We start from the raw sequence: 19,532 nt of genomic DNA on the forward strand, positions 1-19,532 counted from the left end.
ATAGACTGGATAAAGAGAATGTGGTACATACACACCATGGAATACTATGCAACCATATAAAAGAATGAGATCAGGCCCTTTGCAGGGACATGGATGAAGCTGGAAGCCATCATTCTCAGCAAACTAACACAGGAACAGAAAACCAAACACCACATGTTCTCACTCATAAGTGGGAGGTGAACAATGAGAATACATGGACACAGGGAGGGGAACAACACACACTGGGGTCTGTCGGGGGGTGGGGTGCAAGCGGAGGGAAAGCATTAGGACAAATACCTAATGCATGCAGGGCTTAAAACCTATATGATGGGTTGATAGGTGTAACAAACTGCCATGGCACACATATACCTATGTAACAAACCTGCACACTGGAATTTAAAGTAAAATTTTTTTGAAGCTTAATTAATAAACACAAAAACATGTTAAAAAACTGCAACCAAGCTGTAGCTTTTAAAGTTAGAAGAAAGTATTATAAATTGACTGAAAGACTGTCACATTAATAATACAATGTGAAATAAAACAATGACAAGAGAATACTACTAAACTCAGGATGTCGTGAAGCATGTTGGACCACAATCAGATGCCCCATTCTTTCATTTGTCAATTATGTGAACTCCATGTGCAAATTATTTAAACAATTTTATAGTTAAGATGGTGAAATGAAAGAAAACATGTCAGATGTCAAGCCTTCAAACTCTTCCCTGCTTTGTGGAGTAACTGACATGTTTGAATTTCAGGATGATCAAGAAATCAAACCCAAAAGCCTGACTCCTTTTCATTCTTTTCTGTACCTCAGTATACAACAAAGAGCCTGATTATCGTTAGAAGGAGGAGAGAAAAACAAACCAAGAAGTCTTCCAGTGGTTCTCAGCCTAGTCTGCACATAGAATCACTGAGGCATCTTTCAATAACCTGATGCCCACACCATACCCCAAACTCATTACATCAAAATACCTGAGGGTACAGCTTCTAGGGACGCTGAAGCAGGAAGATCACTTGAGTCCAGTCCAAGGCTGAATGAGCTATGATCACACCAGTGCACTGTAGCCTGGGTAACAGAGCAAGACCCTGTTCTAAATATCAATCAATCAAAATATTTAGGGGTAGAACCCAGGTCTCAATAATTTTTACAGTTCTTGTGGCTCCAGGACGCAGCTGAAGTTGAGACTCACTTCTCTAGACCCTGCCCACTTCTGGCCTCCCCTGAGCCACACCAGATCATTCCCTGTCTTGTTCTCTATGCTCCTTGGTGAATTTGAGAAAAATCGAGGTCAAGGAGTTGGATGCCAAAGGCTTGCCTAGCAGCTGCCAACTCTATCACCAGAACACAATAGCTTAAAAATCATCACTGAAGTTTCAAGAACCTGGAAGAGTCTAGCTAGGATATGAGACAGGGCTGTGACCATCACACCTTCCTGAATAAGCCTGCATTAGTGAGATGCATGCCAGGGTTTAAACCCTGCATATCCAGAAAGTGTTATGGCTAATAGAACAGCTATCAGCAATAGCTTTGATCGGTGCTTTAAGCCAGTGGTCCTCAAACCTTAATGTGTACTGGAAACACCTACAGCCCTTCTTAAAACACAGATTGCTGGGCGTAGTCTTATAGTTTCTGATGTAATAGGTCTGGGAGGGGGCCCAAGAATTTGCTTTTTTCTTTTTGAGACAGGGTCTCACTCGGTTGCCCAGCCTGGAGTGCAGTGGTATGAACGTGGCTCACTGCAGCCTTGCACTCCTGGGCTCAAGCAAACCTCCCACCTCAGCCCACCAAGTAGGTGGGACTATAGACGTGTGCCACCACGCCTAATTTTTGCATTTTCTGTAGAAACAGGGAGTCTCACTTTGTTACCCAGGCTGGTCTCAAACTACTGGGCTCAAGCGATCCTCCTGCTTCAGCCTCCCAAATTGCCAGGATTACAGGCATGAGCCACCAAGTCCTACCAGAATTTGCATTTTTTTTTTTTTTTGAGATGGAGTCTCGCTGTCGCCCAGGCTGGAGTGCAGTGGCGAGATCTCGGCTCACTGCAGGCTCCACCCCCCGGGGTTCACGCCATTCTCCTGCCTCAGCCTCCCGAGTAGCTGGGACTACAGGCGCCCGCCACCTCGCCTGGCTAATTTTTTGTATTTTTAGTAGAGACGGGGTTTCACCGTGTTAGCCAGGATGGTCTCGATCTCCTGACCTCGTGATCCGCCCGCCTCGGCCTCCCAAAGTGCTGGGATTATAGGCGTGAGCCACCGCGCCCAGCCCCAAGAATTTGCATTTTGAACAAGTAATCAGGTTGTGCTGATGCTGCTGGTCTGCAGGGCATACTGGTTGAAGTTGCTCAAACAATCTCATTTAGTTGTGTCTATTTATCAGTCACACCTGTTGTTGTTCTCCACATTTACTGTGCATCAGCATCACCTGGGAAGTTTTTAAAGCCCTAACCAAATTAGTTATTTGAGAATATCTGGGGGTGTGGCCTAGGTAACAGTATTTCTTAAAAGCTCCCCCAAATAACTCTAGTAAGTATGTATGTTAGGTTGAGAATGACTGAGTTAAATAATAACTGAGTGGACTTTATTTTAATTTGCCATTGTTCATGAAGACAGTCCTCATTAGTTTTAAATGTGATTAGAGAACCATCCACAGAAGGCTTTGGGAACAAAATTAAATTTTGTAGAGACAGGGAGTCTCACTTCGTTACCCAGGCTGGTCTCAAATTACTGGGCTCAAGCAATCTCCTGCTTCAGCCTCCCAAACTGCCAGGATTACAGGTATGAGCCACCAAGTCCTACCAGAATTTGCATTTTGGAGTATGCACCGTTAAACAGTTTAACTCTTCAGTTGATCTCTTTTTAAAAATCAATTGTTCAGCATCTGTGGAATCTGACTGTGATGTGGTCAGGGACAGAATGAGACTAAAATAAGAATAACCATGCCAGACTCTTCAGGACACAGCCTGGCTGTGGGAGGTTGTGTTTGCATAGAGACACTAACTCCAAGTGGATGGATGACACCACTGAGACACTGTTGCTCATGGACCACAGACAGTGGCACTGGGACACCAATGCTCACAGACTATAGATGGTGGTGATGGGACACCATTGCTCATGGACTGCAGACAGTGCTACAAGGACACCGATGCTCATGGACTACAGATGCTGCTCTGAAGTGCTCTGTACTTTTCTCTAGTTCATTTCCAAAAGGTACTAACTTATTATTTATTATCTAGAATTACTTCATTTGTGTGCTTGTCTACCATCTGTCTCCTTCACTGTTTTGTACGTAACCCCAGCACCTGAAACCCCATCTGCTGTGTGTGGAAGGAATGACTGAAGGAAATGTCCAATAGGCCTGGTGGGTCTGTGATGAAATTGCCAGTCACGCTCTCACCTTTTTCGCCAGAGTCTGATCTCCTCCTTCCCCTAACAACTTCCTTTCAGTCATACATACACGGTGTATCTCTATTCACAAAGAAAAAGAAATCTAAAGTGGTTTTCTTTCAAAAAGCCATCTAAATTTTTCAAACATACTAGGGAATGGAGGAATTGCTTAATAACAACTTATGCATCCTAAATGATGAGATTTCATGTTTATAGTTTTTTTGGCAGGAGCAATAAGGGTGGTTCATGCATTTGCCCCCATGTAAATGTCAGGTGACTTGATTCTGTCTGGGACCAGGACTCGAGAAGAGGAGGGATTGCTGCTTTCTTATAAGCTCAATTGTTCTACATATTTGCCAATTTTATTAAGTGAAAGCCTTCACCTAATTTTTTTTCTGACTAATTTACTTGAAGAACATATGGACAGAATAAATAGGTGGTTGAACAGATACAAGGCAGAAGCATTGAAGGTTAATGGCAGCTTGTAAGAATAGAAAGGTATTTGAGATCATCAAGCAATGCCTGTGTTTTGTACACTTTTTCTCTTCAGCCACCAGATAACTAGAGGTGATGATGCCTTGCATCAAAAGAACATAAAGAAAGGATTCTTTTTTCCAGTTTTGAGGAGGTTGTCTGGTAAAACACTTTCAGCCAGTAGTCTGCTCTGGGAAATTACTTGTTGAGGGTTTGTTGTATTTTTACCTCCTTGAATTGAGAAGCACACCTGCAACTGTAATTTACTATCAGATTAAAACATGTTTTACAGTGGGGAGACCCACAATGTTCCAATGTCTTTTTCATTTAAACTTTTATTTTGATGTCTTTTCAAGAGGAAGCTTGCTCACATTTAATCAGATTTGCTCAGGCCCCAAGGCTGTTTCTGGTTTGAAGTCACTCACTTGGGGAAGCTGCATTTTTGACCACCTGACTACCTTTTTATACACTGGAATCCTACAGTAGCCTGTAGCACCTGGCAGTTTTAAAGAATGTGTATTTTTAGGAGACAGAATACAAACACATTTTAAACTTTAAAAAAGTCCTTCGTACCATCAATGAGATAAGCAACATGAAAGTGCTTTGAAATGAAAAAAAGATTATTAAATGATCGTTATTGCCAAACTGAATACTTTCCCAATTTTATTGTATTTCTACTTATTTTATTACATTTCTTCTTTTCAAGGGCCAATTTCAAAATTACAATTGAAAAGAGTAACTTGAAAACAGATACTCTGGCCGGGCGCGGGGGCTTAAGCCTGTAATCCCAGCACTTTGGGAGGCCGAGACGGGCGGATCACGAGGTCAGGAGATCGAGACCATCCTGGCTAACACGGTGAAACCCCGTGTCTACTAAAAATACAAAAAAATTAGCCAGGTATGGTGGCGGGCGCCTGTAGTCCCAGCTACTTTGGAGGCTGAGGCAGGAGAATGGCGTGAACCCGGGAGGCGGAGCTTGCAGTGAGCCGAGATCTCGCCACTGCACTCCAGCCTGGGTGACAGGGCGAGACTCCGTCTCAGAAAAAAAAAAAAAAAAAAAAAAAAAGAAAACAGATACTCCCAGCCATGCCCTTGCCTCAAGACATCTGCTGTCTCCCTGGCCTCTGAGGCAGGGTGGGAAGACACCGCCACCCCATTCCATAGGTGAAGAGCTCTTTCATGGGGTACATGGGCATCCCACTCCTTGCTCAGCTCAGCACAAGCTCAGCATTGCCAGAGAGAAAAACTGGAAGACAGAGACAAACAAAACAACAACTGGTAGGTGTGTGCTCGTGATAAGTTAAAGAACAGGAAACCAGGGAACGCTGTGGGCTGCCACCCCAGGGGCTTGGTCACCACCAAGGGTGAAGGAGGAACAACAGGGAGAGGATGTGCACCAGAGTCCCCGTCGCCAGCCTAAGCAGGAGCATAGGAGCAACAGCGTTTGATGCTTTCCTACAAGAGGCTGAAGAAGGAAACAAGTTGCTGAGGTTTTGAAGAATCGTGGGTCGCATTTCCTTGGATCAGTTAAGCCCCGAACAGATCCCTAAAGCAACTGGGCTTCTGGTCCTATTTTACCTTCAAAGAGAATCAATCCTGCCTTTCCATCCTGAACAGCCTCCAAGGCTCAAGCACTCTGAATTTTCCTATCGTGGCTGGAGCTGTCGATGTGGTGCTAGTCTCACTCTGTCAATCTCTCTTGTGCATTTATTAATACAAACTTATTTTTTCCTAACTTAGTTTTTAATGTGATTACATTCATAGATTTTTAAAAAGTTGATCTGCTCTTGAATTCCTGGTTTTATTCTATGTAATTATCAGTATTTTTTTTTCAGAAATGGTCTCTTTTTATTTGAATGGTTGATCTAGGACTCAGCCTAAATATTATTCTAATATGTAGCAGTACATAACCAACATGTCTATGACGTTAGTGATGAACCAGAACCAACACAGAGATGGTCTTTGCCTGATAAAAGATAATCATAATCCAAAATAAAATTACTAGGTAAAATACAGGATGCCTAGTTAAATTTGAGTATCAGATAAACAATGAAACATTTTTAGTATTAGTATGTCCCATGTAATATTTGTACTAAATACTTATACTAAATCGTAAAGGACATCCTTATACTAAAGAAAAGCATTGCTTATCTGAAATTCACATTTAACTGGTTGTCCTATTTTTTTTTTGCTAAATTTGGCAATCTTAATCATAAACAAATAAGCAAACAAGTATAAGTCTTAGAAAAGAATAAATCAATTTTTAAATGAATGAATTTAGTGTTGTCAGGGAATAATAACATGTCAGCAAACCTTGGCAACCATTGGAATCCCGTTTCTGAAAATTACAGCGTAGTGTGAAGTAGAAAATAACAACGATGGTTTTAACTCATATGAAACATAGAAAAAATTCAGAAACAAACTAGATTTATTGGTTTTAAGGAAAAGATGGCAGAACAACTACCAGAATACTGTTCTGTTAGGTAACTCTTTTTTTAACCACCTTCTTTAATTACTCAGGAAATATGTCTGTGTTTTCCTCAACAACTGAAGTAGATTTTCCCATGAGTTTTATGTTACACAAAGTTTAGTTATTTTTAAAGCTATCAAATCAGCTGTTACTGGCTTGAAGTTAAGTATCTATGGAACTTGTATTTCCTTTGTTTTCCTTTCAAATGTCTCCCCAAAATGCTTGTAACTGTGTGTCCTTTCTGTAAATAATTTTGCCACTTAATGTGTATTTTTCTGGGTCTGAACTTGTGTTCATATTTTCAGAAGGTGGGTAAAAACGTTTTCTCTGCAGCTACATAGTATTTTCTCCAGGAAGGCTGGTGGGGGTGGAGTGCAATAATTGTTTTGGTTTGAAGGGACAGAAGTGAACTGTTCATACATTAAAAGATTTGGGAGGCCGGGTGCAGTGGCTCACGCCTGTAATCTGTAATCCCAGCACTTTGGGAGGCCAGAGTGGGCAGATTACTTGAGGTCAGGAGTTTGAGACCGGCCTGGTCAACATGGTAAAACACCATCTCTACTGAAAATACAAAAAAATTAGCTGGGCTTGGTGGCAGGTGCCTGTAATCCCAGCTACTCGGGAGGCTGAGGCAGGAGAATCGCTTGAACCCAGGAGCCGGAGGTTGCAGGAGCAGAGATCGCACCACTACACTCCAGCCTGGGCAACAGAGTGAGACTCCATCTCAAAAAAATAAGAATAAAATAAAATAACTAACTAAATAAATAAAAGATTTGGGATAGTTAGCTAATATTCTGGAATAAAATTATAAAGCTGGGTTAACTAAAAATAACATTTATCCAAGTATTGCTATATTTTGATTTTATTATTTAAATGATTATAATCTCCTCATAAATACAAGTAAATCTTGGGGCATTTGATAAATTTCATGTTGTTTATGCGTTCATTGAGTCAGCCACTACACTTTTGTTGTGTGCCTATTAACGTGCAAGTCGCCATTCTAAGCTTTGGCAAGTGAAGGTGAATGAGACCAGCTTCTGCCTCCCAGGGAAGTGGCTGTTAAGTAGGGACGATGGCATGCAAATCAGTAATTATAATACAGATTAATAAAAGCCATCATGTGTTTGTATACAAAGTCTCATGAGCACATGGGAGAAGAAGACATTCATTGCATTTGGGGCTAAGGGGTACTCAGGTATTTGATGCAGGGGAGTGGACCAGTCAGTTGAACCTTGGGAGTTCTCCAAGCAAAGAGGGAAGAGAAAGGCATTACAGTTGAGGGCACAGCATACAGAAAGACTCAGTGGCCTGACAGAGCTTGGCACACTCAAGTGGCTGTATTATAGGGTTCATGGTGGGAAGCAGGAAGTAGCGAATGTAAAGCAGGAAAGGAACTCAAGACCAGCTCATCATTAGCTTGTAATGATGCCAAGGGGATTGGACTCTATCTCAAGGAGATGAAGAACCACTGAGGGATGAGTACAGGAGGAAATCATTCCATTTTTATTGCAGAACCATCACTCTGGAGGTTATGTGAAAATGGGTTGGAGATGAGACTAGAGGCAAGAAGACTGGTTAAGAAGTTAAGAAAACAGCCTAGGTGAGAGCCCACAGGAGTCTGAACTGGCAGGGAGCAAAGAATGAGTATTGTTTTGGAACTGAGTTGAAGGCCCCTGTGACATGTCCAGGGAAACCTGGTGATGAAAATACCAGGTTGGGCAGATAGGTCTGGCTGGAGGTGGTTATTTGGGAATCCTCAACCCAGGAGTGAGATGAAAGTGGGTGTGGCTGGGCTCAATGTCTCACGCCTATAATCCCAGCGCTTTGGGATGCCTAAGTGGGAGGACGGCTTGAGCCCAAAAGTTCAAGACCAGCTGAGCAACATAGAGAGACCCTATCGCCACAAAAAAAAAAAAAAAAAAAAAAAAAGCAAAAATTAGCTAGGCATGGTGGCATGCGCCTGTAGTCTCAGCTATTCAGGAGGCTGAGGTGGGAGGATTGCTTGAACCCAGAGGCTTGAATCCAGGATCGTGCCACTGTACTAAACAGCCTGAGTGACAAAGTGAAACCCTTAAAAAAAAAACAAAGAAAAGGGTTGTCATGACCCAGGACTGGTGTAAGGAGTGATAAAAGAAAAGAACATTGACATGAAATGAGCAGGTGGTAGAGAAAGATTCATAACCAAACACTGGAAAGAAGCAATCAGAGTCACAGTAGGAGACCCAGAAGAAAAGAGCATCGTGAAGATCAAGGATAAGAGAGCTGCAATCACTGATTAATTAGGACAAGTGCTATGGAGAAAAACATAAAATAAGCACAGAAATGGGTCTTTTGGGTTTCGATTTTAGGAGGCACTGGTGATGGAGACAGAGCGATTTGAAATCTGTACCTGACACAGTAGCCACATGGCAGAGGATTGAGAAATGAATGGAATGTGAGAAAATAAGAGTGTATTGACCATCTTCGAAGAGACTGGGAGACATGAAAAAGAAAGATGGAGAAGAGCAAGAAGAACTCACAGGCTCTCTCATTATTTTTCATTATGAAAGTATACCTACTGAAAAGAATAGAGAATGATTTAACAAATAACAAGGCACTCATCCCCTAATTATCTTAAATTTTTCCATACTGACAAGAGCAGAGGTTGGCAAACTTTCTCTTAAAAGGCTAGAGAGTAAACATTTTAGATTTTTCAGGCCAAGAGGCAAATACCAGCTATTATGAAAGCACTTATTTATATAAACATTAAAGATATAAACATTTACAAATGTAAAAATCAATCTTAGCTTGGAAATAAAGGAAGCTGGCTGGGTTTGGCCCATGGGTCTTAGTTTACTGAGCCCTGGACTACCATCTTTTTGCTGACAGAAACAATATTTTGGATATAATTGAAGCCCTCATTATGCCCCTCCCTGATCTCATTTCTCTTCGTCACTCATCAAAGGTAATTATTGTCCTAAAGTTACTGTGTATCATTCCCACTTTTGAAACATGTCTATGTCCCTATGCAATATATAGCTTAATTTTGGATGTTTAAAAATGTTTAAATAAGTATAATTATTCTATGCATAATAATCTTTTTTTTTCCCACCCCGCCTCTGCATAATAATTTTATTTACTTCTTTATTTGTTTTGAGACAGAATCTCACTCTGTTGCCCAGGCTGGAGTGAGGTGGCACAATCTCAGCTCACTGCAACTATTGCCTCCCAGGTTCAAGCAATTCTCCTGCCTTAGCCTCCCGAGTAGCTGGGACTACAGGCGTGCACCACCATGCCCAGCTAATTTTTGTAATTTTAGTAGAGATGGAATTTCACCACATTGGTCAAGCTAGTCTCGAACTCCTGACCTCAAGTGATCTGCCTGCCTCTGCCTCCCAAAGTGCTGGGATTACAGTCCTGAGCCACCATCCCTGGTGGCATAATAATCTTTAACTGACTTTTTCGTCAACATGACTTTTGATACATTTGGTTTTATACATTTGATACATGTATCAACATGACTTTTGAGACTGATTCACCTTGATACATTTGGCTGGAATTCATTAATTTTACTTGTTATCTTGTACTCATTCTGTGACTATACTTAATTTTATTTTTCCTTTTGTTGATAGACATTTAGGTTGCTTTCATTTTGTTTTGCTTTGTTCTTCATTTTTACAAACAATGTTATCATCAGCAACTTCAGCCGTATCTTTTGACTGCACATTTGTGAGTGAGCTAGGAGTCAGTTCTTGGGATTGTGGCACATGAACATCTTCTGCTTATGTAATATTTCCAAATTATTCTCCAGAATGGTTGTATAGAAAAATTTCCTTTTTCATATAATCTGATAAACGTGGTAACCTGAAAATTCTCCCAATGTGCAACACCTAGAAATGTTGAATAAAACATAAAAGGCAATCTTTTAAATGCATAAAGAAATCTCAAGAAAGCAAGAAAATGCCTAAGGCTTAGGAGAGATATATATTTTTAAATGCTTAGAGGAAGTTGAAATTCAGAGTTATATCTACCAATGGGGATTTCCTCAACAAAAGTGTGGGCCCAGGGAGATAACAGGCTATATAATGTTTTCAGGGAGCTCCTGTCCATTCACTGGGTCAAGAGTTAAAGCTAAAACTTCAGACCATGGTATAAGAAAAAAGTTCAGAGTCAGGTCAGCTTCCCCAGGCTGATCTTGCCATCATCCTGACACCTGTGGAACCTGGTCCCTCCTCTGATTTTCAATTAGGATTGCTCTATTCCTTTCTTCTTTCTTGAGGGCAATCAGTTCAGTCTCCTTGGTTACCTACTTCTGGCGCCTGGCTTGGCTCCACTGCTGGCTCTGGTTGGCCAGCTTACCCCTTCATGGAGGCTTTGTTGCTTCCTCCTGCAGCTCTTGGAAGCTGACCTCTGATGCCTGCCACTTCCCATTCAAGGCTGGGGATTAAGCCTGAGGTCCAATCATGGGCTCCCTTAAGCACACCCCTGTCTCAGTTTCTTCCAAATCCTAGTTTGTGATGACAAGGCTGGGGTTATATTAGAAAAGAATTGGGGCTTAGAGCACTTTATAGTACCTTGGTGATGGGATCAGATGATTTGGGGTTCCATTAAGTAGGGTGAGCCATTCTCGGTGTACCAGGTTCTGCTCTCAGGGCCCCCAGGATTTCCATCAAGAATGGGAGGCAAGGCCGGGCGTGGTGGCTTACGCCTGTAATCCCAGCACTTTGGGAGGCCGAGGAGGGTGGATCTCCTGCTGTTGGGAGTTTGAGACCCGCCTGACCAACATGGAGAAACCCCATCTCTACTAAAAATACAAAATTAGCCAGGTGTGCTGGTGCATGCCTGTAATCCCAGCTACTCGGGAGGCTGAGGCAGGAGAATCGCTTGAACCCGCGAGGCAGAGGTTGCGGCGAGCCAAGATCATGCCATTGCACTCCAGCCTGGGCAACAAGAGTGAAACTCTGTCTCAAAAAGAAAAAAAGAACAAATTTTCTAGAAATGCCAAATAATGATGACTAAAATTAAAAGCCCAATGGATGGCTCGACCATCAAGATAGACAAGGTGATTGCACTAATCTGCCCTTGGACCAGTAGTGCAGAGTTCCTGTCTCTCCATGTCTTTGCCAACATTTGAGAGTGGTACAAACTACATACGAATAGGCAAGCTGCAGTTTGCACTGTTTCATTACAGAATTGAGCCCATCCCAGTCAATATCTTCCCTCTTATGGTTTCCTGGGATTCCAAATTTCAGACACAGAAGGACTTTAAAGCTCATCCTCTCTGTCTGTTTTTTGGGGGAGTCCCTGAGAGTATTTGGTCGTAATGGCCAGTTCTCAGTAGGGCTCTCCCACAGTGACTGCCTGACATAAGGCTGTTCTTCTCCTCGCTGGTTCCCACACCCTGAAGCCTCTTACCCAGTGACTTCAACGTTCTGTTTTTCCTGCTTCTAGTCTTAAATCCCCAGATTCTCTTGTGCTCACTCTGCACCTCTTTCAGCCCCTCCCTTCCTCCTGAGCAGTCTGAGTTTTAACCCAACTCTCATCATTCCCCTTCCTGTCAGCCAGTCTCTGACCCAGTGCAAACAAATGCAGCTCTATAATTGACATGCAGCAACCGCAAAGCCTCGCCAAGAGTTCTGTGCTGCACCTACAGCTGGAAAGGTTCAACAACCACAGTTTTCTAAACCCAAAACTAGACGAGTAGCCTGGCAGAGCCTGGAAACCCAGAGGTAGTATAGAGTATGGTTAGAGTATGGACTCCTGAGGCAGAATCTTACTTAGATTCACTAATTAGCTGTGTGACCTTGGGCAAGTCACTTAGCCTCTCTGTGCCTCAGTTTTCTCAAATGTAAAAACAGGGATAATAGTGCCCACCTTATAAGGTTGTCCTGAGAATTAAACGAGTTAGTGTATGTAGCGTTTAGAACAGTGCCTGACCTATAATGAGTTCTATATATGTTAGCTACCATTGTTATTAATACTTGAAATTGGGACTGTCCCAGGAAATAGCAGATGTCAGCCGTGTTCATTAAAATAAGATATGAGATACCACAGTGTCAGAATGTGTAGCCTTACTTACATAGCTAGTATTTTCTACTATTCTTTCTCTCCTTGTCAAGATTCATCCAATACTTATATAATTCTTATTCTTCTGAACCAGCATAGAAAATCTCCCATTCTTCTCTGTTTGGCCACCAAAACAGTCACAGCATCCTTGTTTCTGCCTCATGGCCTTCAGCTCTCCCTTCTGCAACAATTCTGCTTGTAGCAACTAATAAATCCCATGCTTTTGGTATTTAGGAAATTGCTTTTGGTTTTCTGATAGTGTTAAGCTGACACTGACAGGGCATAAAGAACAGAGATGGGAACACCCCTGCCCTGCTTCACTCCATGAGCAGAACATCTCCTTGAGTTTGAACTTTCTTATGATTCTACACTGGCCAAGACACCTAGGCCCAAGCTTTCCTTTAACTGTGCTCACCCATTTGATTATAGTCCCAGAAATGCTGCTTTCTTATTTCTCTCCTGTTAACTTCCAAGTGAATTATTTCTCTTGGGGTAGAACTCAATTCTATGTCAGGCTATCTATCTCTAAAAAGAGAAGAGGTTGCTGACTCAGAGGTAACAGTGCTCGTCTCATGCAACTGCAGATATTATCTCATGTTGCCTGCTCGTTGTTAATAAAGGCTTAATTTGAGATGCATCTCAGAGTATACTCACAAACAGAGTGTCAGGCCGTTCAGTAGGTTGGATTCTTCTAACAAACATCCCCAGGTATTTTTTGAAGAATTCAAGGAAATATACCTGTGACACCTAGAAAGTAACTCATATCCTGAAGCCTTAGGCATATTAGCTAAAAGTAGTGTACATTAATCTTAAAAATCTTTAATTTAAAATCACCTTTTCCATGATGAATCATCTCAAAGTCATAGCTTTTATTCAACAGCTTTTGCAAGTGGGCATTTTTCAGACATTGGGAATCCCAGCAGGGCCCAATGAGCATGTTGGATTATTTAGGTAATCCCTGCACTCTACTGAAATGCAACTTTTCCTCTTTGACTTCTCTTTACATTCCAACACTACCTGTTTACAGGAGCTATCAGGTTTTTTTTTTTTTTTTTTTTTTTGTAATCAGCCTCATATCCATTCTAGGGATGATTTTCATATTTATCAACAATTATTTTCTAATTTATACTGAGCCCTTACAGGATTTTGGAAAGTCAAAGATGAACTACAGAGGATTTTCCCTGGAGTTGTTCACAGCCAGTTGGGAGGCATGGACACAATTATGGTTCAAAGTGAGTAGCAGAAGTTTAGGTCTATGAGGGCACAGCAGCAGGTACGAGTAGAGCTCCAGGGAAGGGGCAGAGAAAGGAGACATCAAGGAGGAGATCACATTTAGTTTGATCCCTTTAAGGTGATATAAGAATTTGCTAGGTAGGAAAAAGAATGTATTCATTATAGGCAAGAGCCACGGAGTGGGAAGACAGCTGGAAGGAGGTGCCACTGGGAAGGAGGTTGCAGTGAGAGTCTAAGGAGCAAAAATGAGGAACAAGTGAAGGGGCATAAATGAGGGGTCCTTAAGGGGCAAGATGTGCATGATCAGATTCAGGTGTTAGAAAGGCAACTTTAACCGAGTCTCTTTGGATTCTCTTTTCGCATCTCCTGAATTGCAGACACTAGGACTCAATCATTTTTTAGAAGCTAAAAAAAAAGTTCAGGCAAGATGAATTAGTATTAAGGGAGTGTTTGAGGCACCTGTGGCAGTGTTGCGCAATAGAAGAAGTGGAAGGAGGATGGCTAGGCTTTTCTTCCCTGATGTCCTACTACAAAAGGTTCCAGAGCTCTTGGCAGAGACAGTAATTGGTTTGGGGGCTGGGAGGGGGGAGAGGGGGAGTGGTGGTGGGGGTGTGGAGGAGCTCAAAGAACTCTGGAGTAGAAGCCAGGAGAGCTGACTAGCAGTAAGACCCAGACATCTCCCTTCTTCCACAACTGTTTCTTCACCTGTGTGCCCAGTATGGTTTGAGCTGCATCATCTTCAAGTTCCCTTCCAGCTCCAAAACACTGGGCATAAAACAACACATCAACTTCCAAACCCACTCTGAACACTAAACTCAATTTAAGGAGACCTCTTTTCAGCTGGAATGATTTGCCTTCCACTTTGTTTTCTACCTCAGATGCCTGGGGGACCACATGGAGAACACCCAGGGGAAGAGAAATTGATGGGGTGGGGTGGCTGGGTGCTGGCTGCTGACCTCCAGGAAGCTGTCACATCTGTTAGGTTGTGGCTGATGTCCCTCATTCTATCTAAAGAACTTTAGCTTGAGAACTTTCCTTTTGCTTGGTAAATACCGCCCTACACTAGAAGCAGTAGGTGTTCATTGACAGAAACAATGGGGAGCGAGCGTATCTGCCCAAGGGCAAGTCAACAAGAGAGGCAGCTGAGGGTACTTGTGCTTGTTGTAGCAACTGGCAAGGGTGTAAATCAGTTGTTGCTTTTAGCCATAATAATGAGATTCAATATTTTGTTTTTTCCAATACCTTTGATTGGCTCCAATCATATTACTTTTTCAAACAAATCTTCATTAGTAACAATCAATGCAAAAAAAAAAAATCTGTAAAAGTAACAAGGTGCAATAAAAGTAGATGAGAGAGCTCACTTGATGTGTTAGAGGGGATACCCTCTAACACAGCTCTTTGGTAGCTCTTCGGATAATTTCCCGTTTCCTTTTTTTTTTTTAAGTTTATGTCGTTTCCTTAGTATGCTTTCTAGTGGTAAATTTTCACACCCCAGTTTTTCCAGGAGATTTTGGAACTAGCAGACTTCTCAGCCCACACTATTAAAAGCAAATTAATCATGTCTCTGTTTCAGCCGATTGAAGCTTTTTTTTTTCTTTTACATAAACTGCCAAAAAGTTTATGGTTTTCTTAACATGCCCATTAAAGCTGGTAAATTACAGGGACGCACACATCCTAGAGGACAAAGACTGAAAGAGGGTTAAATGAAGTGAGAGAGCTGGAGCCAGATTAGACAGCTGCAGCGATAAGCAAAGTCCCCCCTCCATCCCACCCCCCAAAAAAGGGAGTTCTAATTTTCTCCACTTCTTTCACAGAAAGGATTAGATTTTCTGGGTGTCACCCTCCCCGGCAGAGTTCTGTAGCCTCGGGCACCCTACCAGCTTTTGCGATCCTCCTTCCCAGGAGTAGGAAGTGGAGGCGGCTTACCCCGGCTGACGGGAACGAGCGCGATCACCAGGGCGAAGACTAGGGCTGCGCGGGGAGCCTGCATGTCCGCTCGCCTCGGGAGAGGCGCGCTCAGGATGCTGCGCCGGGCTGCAGCCTCTCTGAAACGTTAACATTTCCTGTTTCCTGCTTGTTTGGGTCGGTGCTGACTTGAAGGAGAGGTGTGTGCCTGTTTTTTAGGAAGTGATGTAATTCTGCAGAAGCCTGTCAGACCAGCAAGGATTGCAAAAGAGAAGTTGCTGTTGAAGCACTGATTCTATTAGCACGCCTCTCCAGCCCTTTGGAGTCTCGGCCTCCAGCTTTTGAAACCGTCCCCGGGGCAACAGAGTCCCTTGCTCAGATGTCATTCGGCACCTGGGACTGGGAGGGGTCCTGGACCACACGCTGTGATTTTGCTTACCCCCCAGGTGATTTCTGTGATTCTGCTTATTCTCACTCTGTGATTTTGCTTATCCCCCAGGTGAGGCTCCGGGGCTGCCTAGAGCCTAGGAAGAAGCTGTCCTGTAGAACTTTCTGCCCTGATGGAAATATTCCAAGTCTGTGCCGTCCAATACAGTATCAGCCACATTGGCCACTGAGCATTTGAAATGAGGCTAGTGCTGATGGCATTTTAAATTGTATTGAATTTTTATAAAATTTTAATAACTCCAAGTGGCTAGTGGCTGCTGTGTTGGATAGCGCAGGCCCAGACAGCAGGGACAACTGCATCATCAGAAAACTGCCAGACCACTTCTCTCTAGCCAGGCCCATTCTCCTTTCTCCACCCCCCAATGCCCGCCTCCCACCAAGGCCCACGCCACATGGAGGTGGATGCCACACCCACACCTGAAGGTTATGTTCTGCTTCCCCAGAGAGAAATGATCTTTTCAAGGTCCATTTCCAAAGGAGAATATGCTCTGAGGGTGGAGGTAGGTGCATCTCACCTTCCTTCCTTCTTACTTGACAATCAAGTTCTCAGACAACAAACCAAACAGGACTGAATTGAAATAGAATAATGGTGGAAATCCTATCCAATCGAAACAATACAGAAAGGTCATGTCTAGTATACAGGGGAGATTAGTGTGTGTTGGGTGTTCTATTGGAGGTCCTTCCCTTGATTTAGGTTTAGGGCCTAAGCATTCAGAATGCAATTTCATAACCGTGGTGCCAAGAGAGACAGACAGATGGAGAGAGGGGTAGTGTTGAGGCATCAGACACATCTCATCTCTAAACCTTTCCCTGCACATTACCATCTGAGTCACCACTTCCCGTCGTTTGTCTTCAGTGATCTGGTTGGTGCAAACATATGAGGTGACTGGAAATCCTTAGCCCCTGACATAGCTGTTAATTTTTTCTTTAATGCATTGCTGCTTTTCAGTGTCATTAGTCACTGTTTATCGCAGTTATTATCCACAAGAAATAGGTTGGTGATTCATGTAATGATCAGTTTGTTAATGGATTTACAGTATGCACTGAAGTGTTTTAAACTGGCAATTAAGTCAACTCTTGATAAAATATGCTTTTTGCACCATAGGTGACAATACAGAACAAACAGCAGGAGAAAATAGACATGTTCAAAACGGGGTGATTGATTTGAAAACAACAGAGAAAGAACTATTAATTAAACACTTGCTGAGCATGTGAATAGACCACGGGCTCCAAGACCTGCTGGTACAGAGTTGGGGTGGCAATTATTCCTGTACAAGCACGTGTTTCTGCAGCTGTGACACACACGTGCAAGAGAGCAGGCCCAGGGCTTGGGAGTTCTCTCCATTTTACCATTTATGCCCTATTAAAATATTATTAAATGTTATTAAAACATTGTTGAATCCCAGGCTGGAGGCAAATGTTTGGCAAGGGCAACGTTGTCAGCCTTCGTTTCTTTCATCTTAAACTTCAGCTCCCTGTGGAAGCTTTTGCAGTCAGGTATCTGTGGATTGGACCATAGACTGTCTTATTCTGTGGACCTCTGCTGAGCCCCATGACATGGCCAAACAGTTCATTACAGTTTCAACAAGTGCACTATGCGTTGCTTCCGAGCAGTGCAACACTAAATCAGAGTGGGGTACAAAATAAACCGGAGCTGCAGAGAAATCCTGCCCAACCATATAATTTTCTTTTGACCCCTGTGCTCTCTAAGACCCTTAGCATGATTAAGCTGATCTTAGGGGCAAGAATATTACCATCATTGATCAGAAAATTGTAACACCTCAATGATCTCTTTGCTGCAGTTAAAATCCCAGGGAGGCTGTGTGGTAGGTAAAGGGCTATTTACCTCTGTTTTAATTTTAGCAACCATTAATTTACGCAAGTAGCCACCCGGCCTCAGATTAAATCCCGATGCACTGGTGGTAGGAAGTCAGGGCCTCCGTCCCAGATGTCGGGCACAGGGGAACCTCGGAGTGAGTGGCACACAGGCAGGGGTAATGTCACTTTGGAGCCTGCCATTGGCTGTCTGAAAGCAGGAAAGAAGTATGGTGCGTCATCATGTTCAGAAGGGCAGGAAGGGACACTGGGAACCATGTCTAGGGACTCTTTATTACTTTACACAAAGGAGTGTGACTTTTACAATCAACTGTCCGTACTACAAAAGCGACTCTCATCCAATCCTCCCTCCCTTCCCCCCGCCCCCTCCCCACCACCAACTCCATGGGCCATAAAAGAAGAGGGACTCCAAGGGAACAAATCCAGATAAATGATAGGATCTTCCAGTGAGTGCAGACAGCCTTCTCCGCATTCCTCTTCACACTCCAATCCTGCCATTCCCAATACACACAGATGTGCACATGCACTCAGATACACACACAGCTATCTCTCACACACACATTCATGCACATGGTGGAAATAAATGAAGACTAAATGAGCACAAGCAAATGAAACCAAGCAATGGATATTTAATTCAGAGCTTGCCATAGCAAGAGAGTCAATCACCATCACTGCATTTTGGCAAAGACCCAAAGGCAGGCCAAGGAATGAGAAAACTTTATAGTGGATAAAAGGAAGGCTTGGGGCCAGGTGCAGTGGCTCACGCCTGTAATCCCAGCACTTTGGGAGGCCAAGGTGGGCGGATCATCTGAGGTCAGGAGTTCAAGACCGGCCTGGCCAATATAGTAAAATCCCATCTCTACAAAAATACAAAAATTAGCTGGGCATGATGCGGGGTACCTGTAATCCCAGCTACTCAGGAGGCTGAGGTGGGAGAATCACTTGTACCTGAGAGGTGGAGGTTGCAGTGAGCCGAGATCCCGCTATTGCACTCCAGCCTGGGCAACAGAGCAAGAGTCCGTCTCAAAAAAAAAAAAAAAAAATAAGAAGGCTCAGGTATGGCCTGAAGGGAGGCTGCTGGCATGGGGAACCAGCAGCAAGTTCTAGTGATTGGTAAGGGGGTGCATATTTTGCTGCTGCTAGATCAGAAGAGGAGATAAAAATGAGGGAATCTGTCAGAAGGTGCTCTGACCTCCTACAAGTTTGATTTCTAGCAGGCTGGCTTCCTAGACTTGCTATTGAAGATAGTGAATTGGTTTCCGGGGTTGGTTGCTGCAAGCTGGGAGTCAGTGTTCTGTTTTTGCATATATTATTTGGCCACTGTCCATTTGTACATCCAGTCTCCCAACACACACCCACAGGCACACTCACATACTCAGAAATGTGCACACATGCTCTCACACACACACACTCTCACATTGACACTCACGCACAAATGTTCTGGGGCTTCTTTCTCTGTCTAAATGCCAGCTAGTGGCAGTGGATGGCTCCTGGGTGTTTGGTTGGCTGTGGGCTGGCCCTCAGACAAGATAATAGTGACATCAGATGGGGCCTGTGTATTGCTCTGAAGCCAGCCAGGAAGGTGCAGGGAGGAGGCAGATTGAAGTCCCAGGTTCTGAAGGAATGCCCAGAGAGGTAGCCGGGCAGGGCAGAGGCTGGGGCAGAAGGATTAGGCTGAAACTTAGGGTGTACAGAGAAGCCACAGCCAGGAGAGGGGCTGACAGCAATTTCGCTGCATGTGAAGTGGGAGCAGCTG

General features: G+C 43.3%; 1 protein-coding gene across 2 annotated transcripts in view; it reads right to left on the minus strand.

Annotated features, from left to right (window-relative positions):
• TMEM154 (transmembrane protein 154) overlaps window positions 1–15,684 on the minus strand; it is a 54,816-nt gene extending 39,132 nt beyond the window's left edge. Inside the window, exon 1 of one of the 2 annotated variants that reach the window (XM_003257843.3) lies at window positions 15,515–15,684. In XM_003257843.3, the coding sequence (XP_003257891.1) occupies window positions 15,515–15,578 (64 nt within the window). In that variant the 5' untranslated portion in view covers window positions 15,579–15,684. The remainder of the gene's footprint in view (window positions 1–15,514) is intronic. The other variant, XM_012507973.2, reaches the window with a different exon arrangement.
• Between the last annotated feature and the right edge of the window lie 3,848 nt (window positions 15,685–19,532).

The sequence above is a fragment of the Nomascus leucogenys genome, chromosome 7b (assembly GCF_006542625.1).
Source record: "Nomascus leucogenys isolate Asia chromosome 7b, Asia_NLE_v1, whole genome shotgun sequence".
Taxonomy (NCBI): Eukaryota; Metazoa; Chordata; class Mammalia; order Primates; family Hylobatidae; genus Nomascus; species Nomascus leucogenys.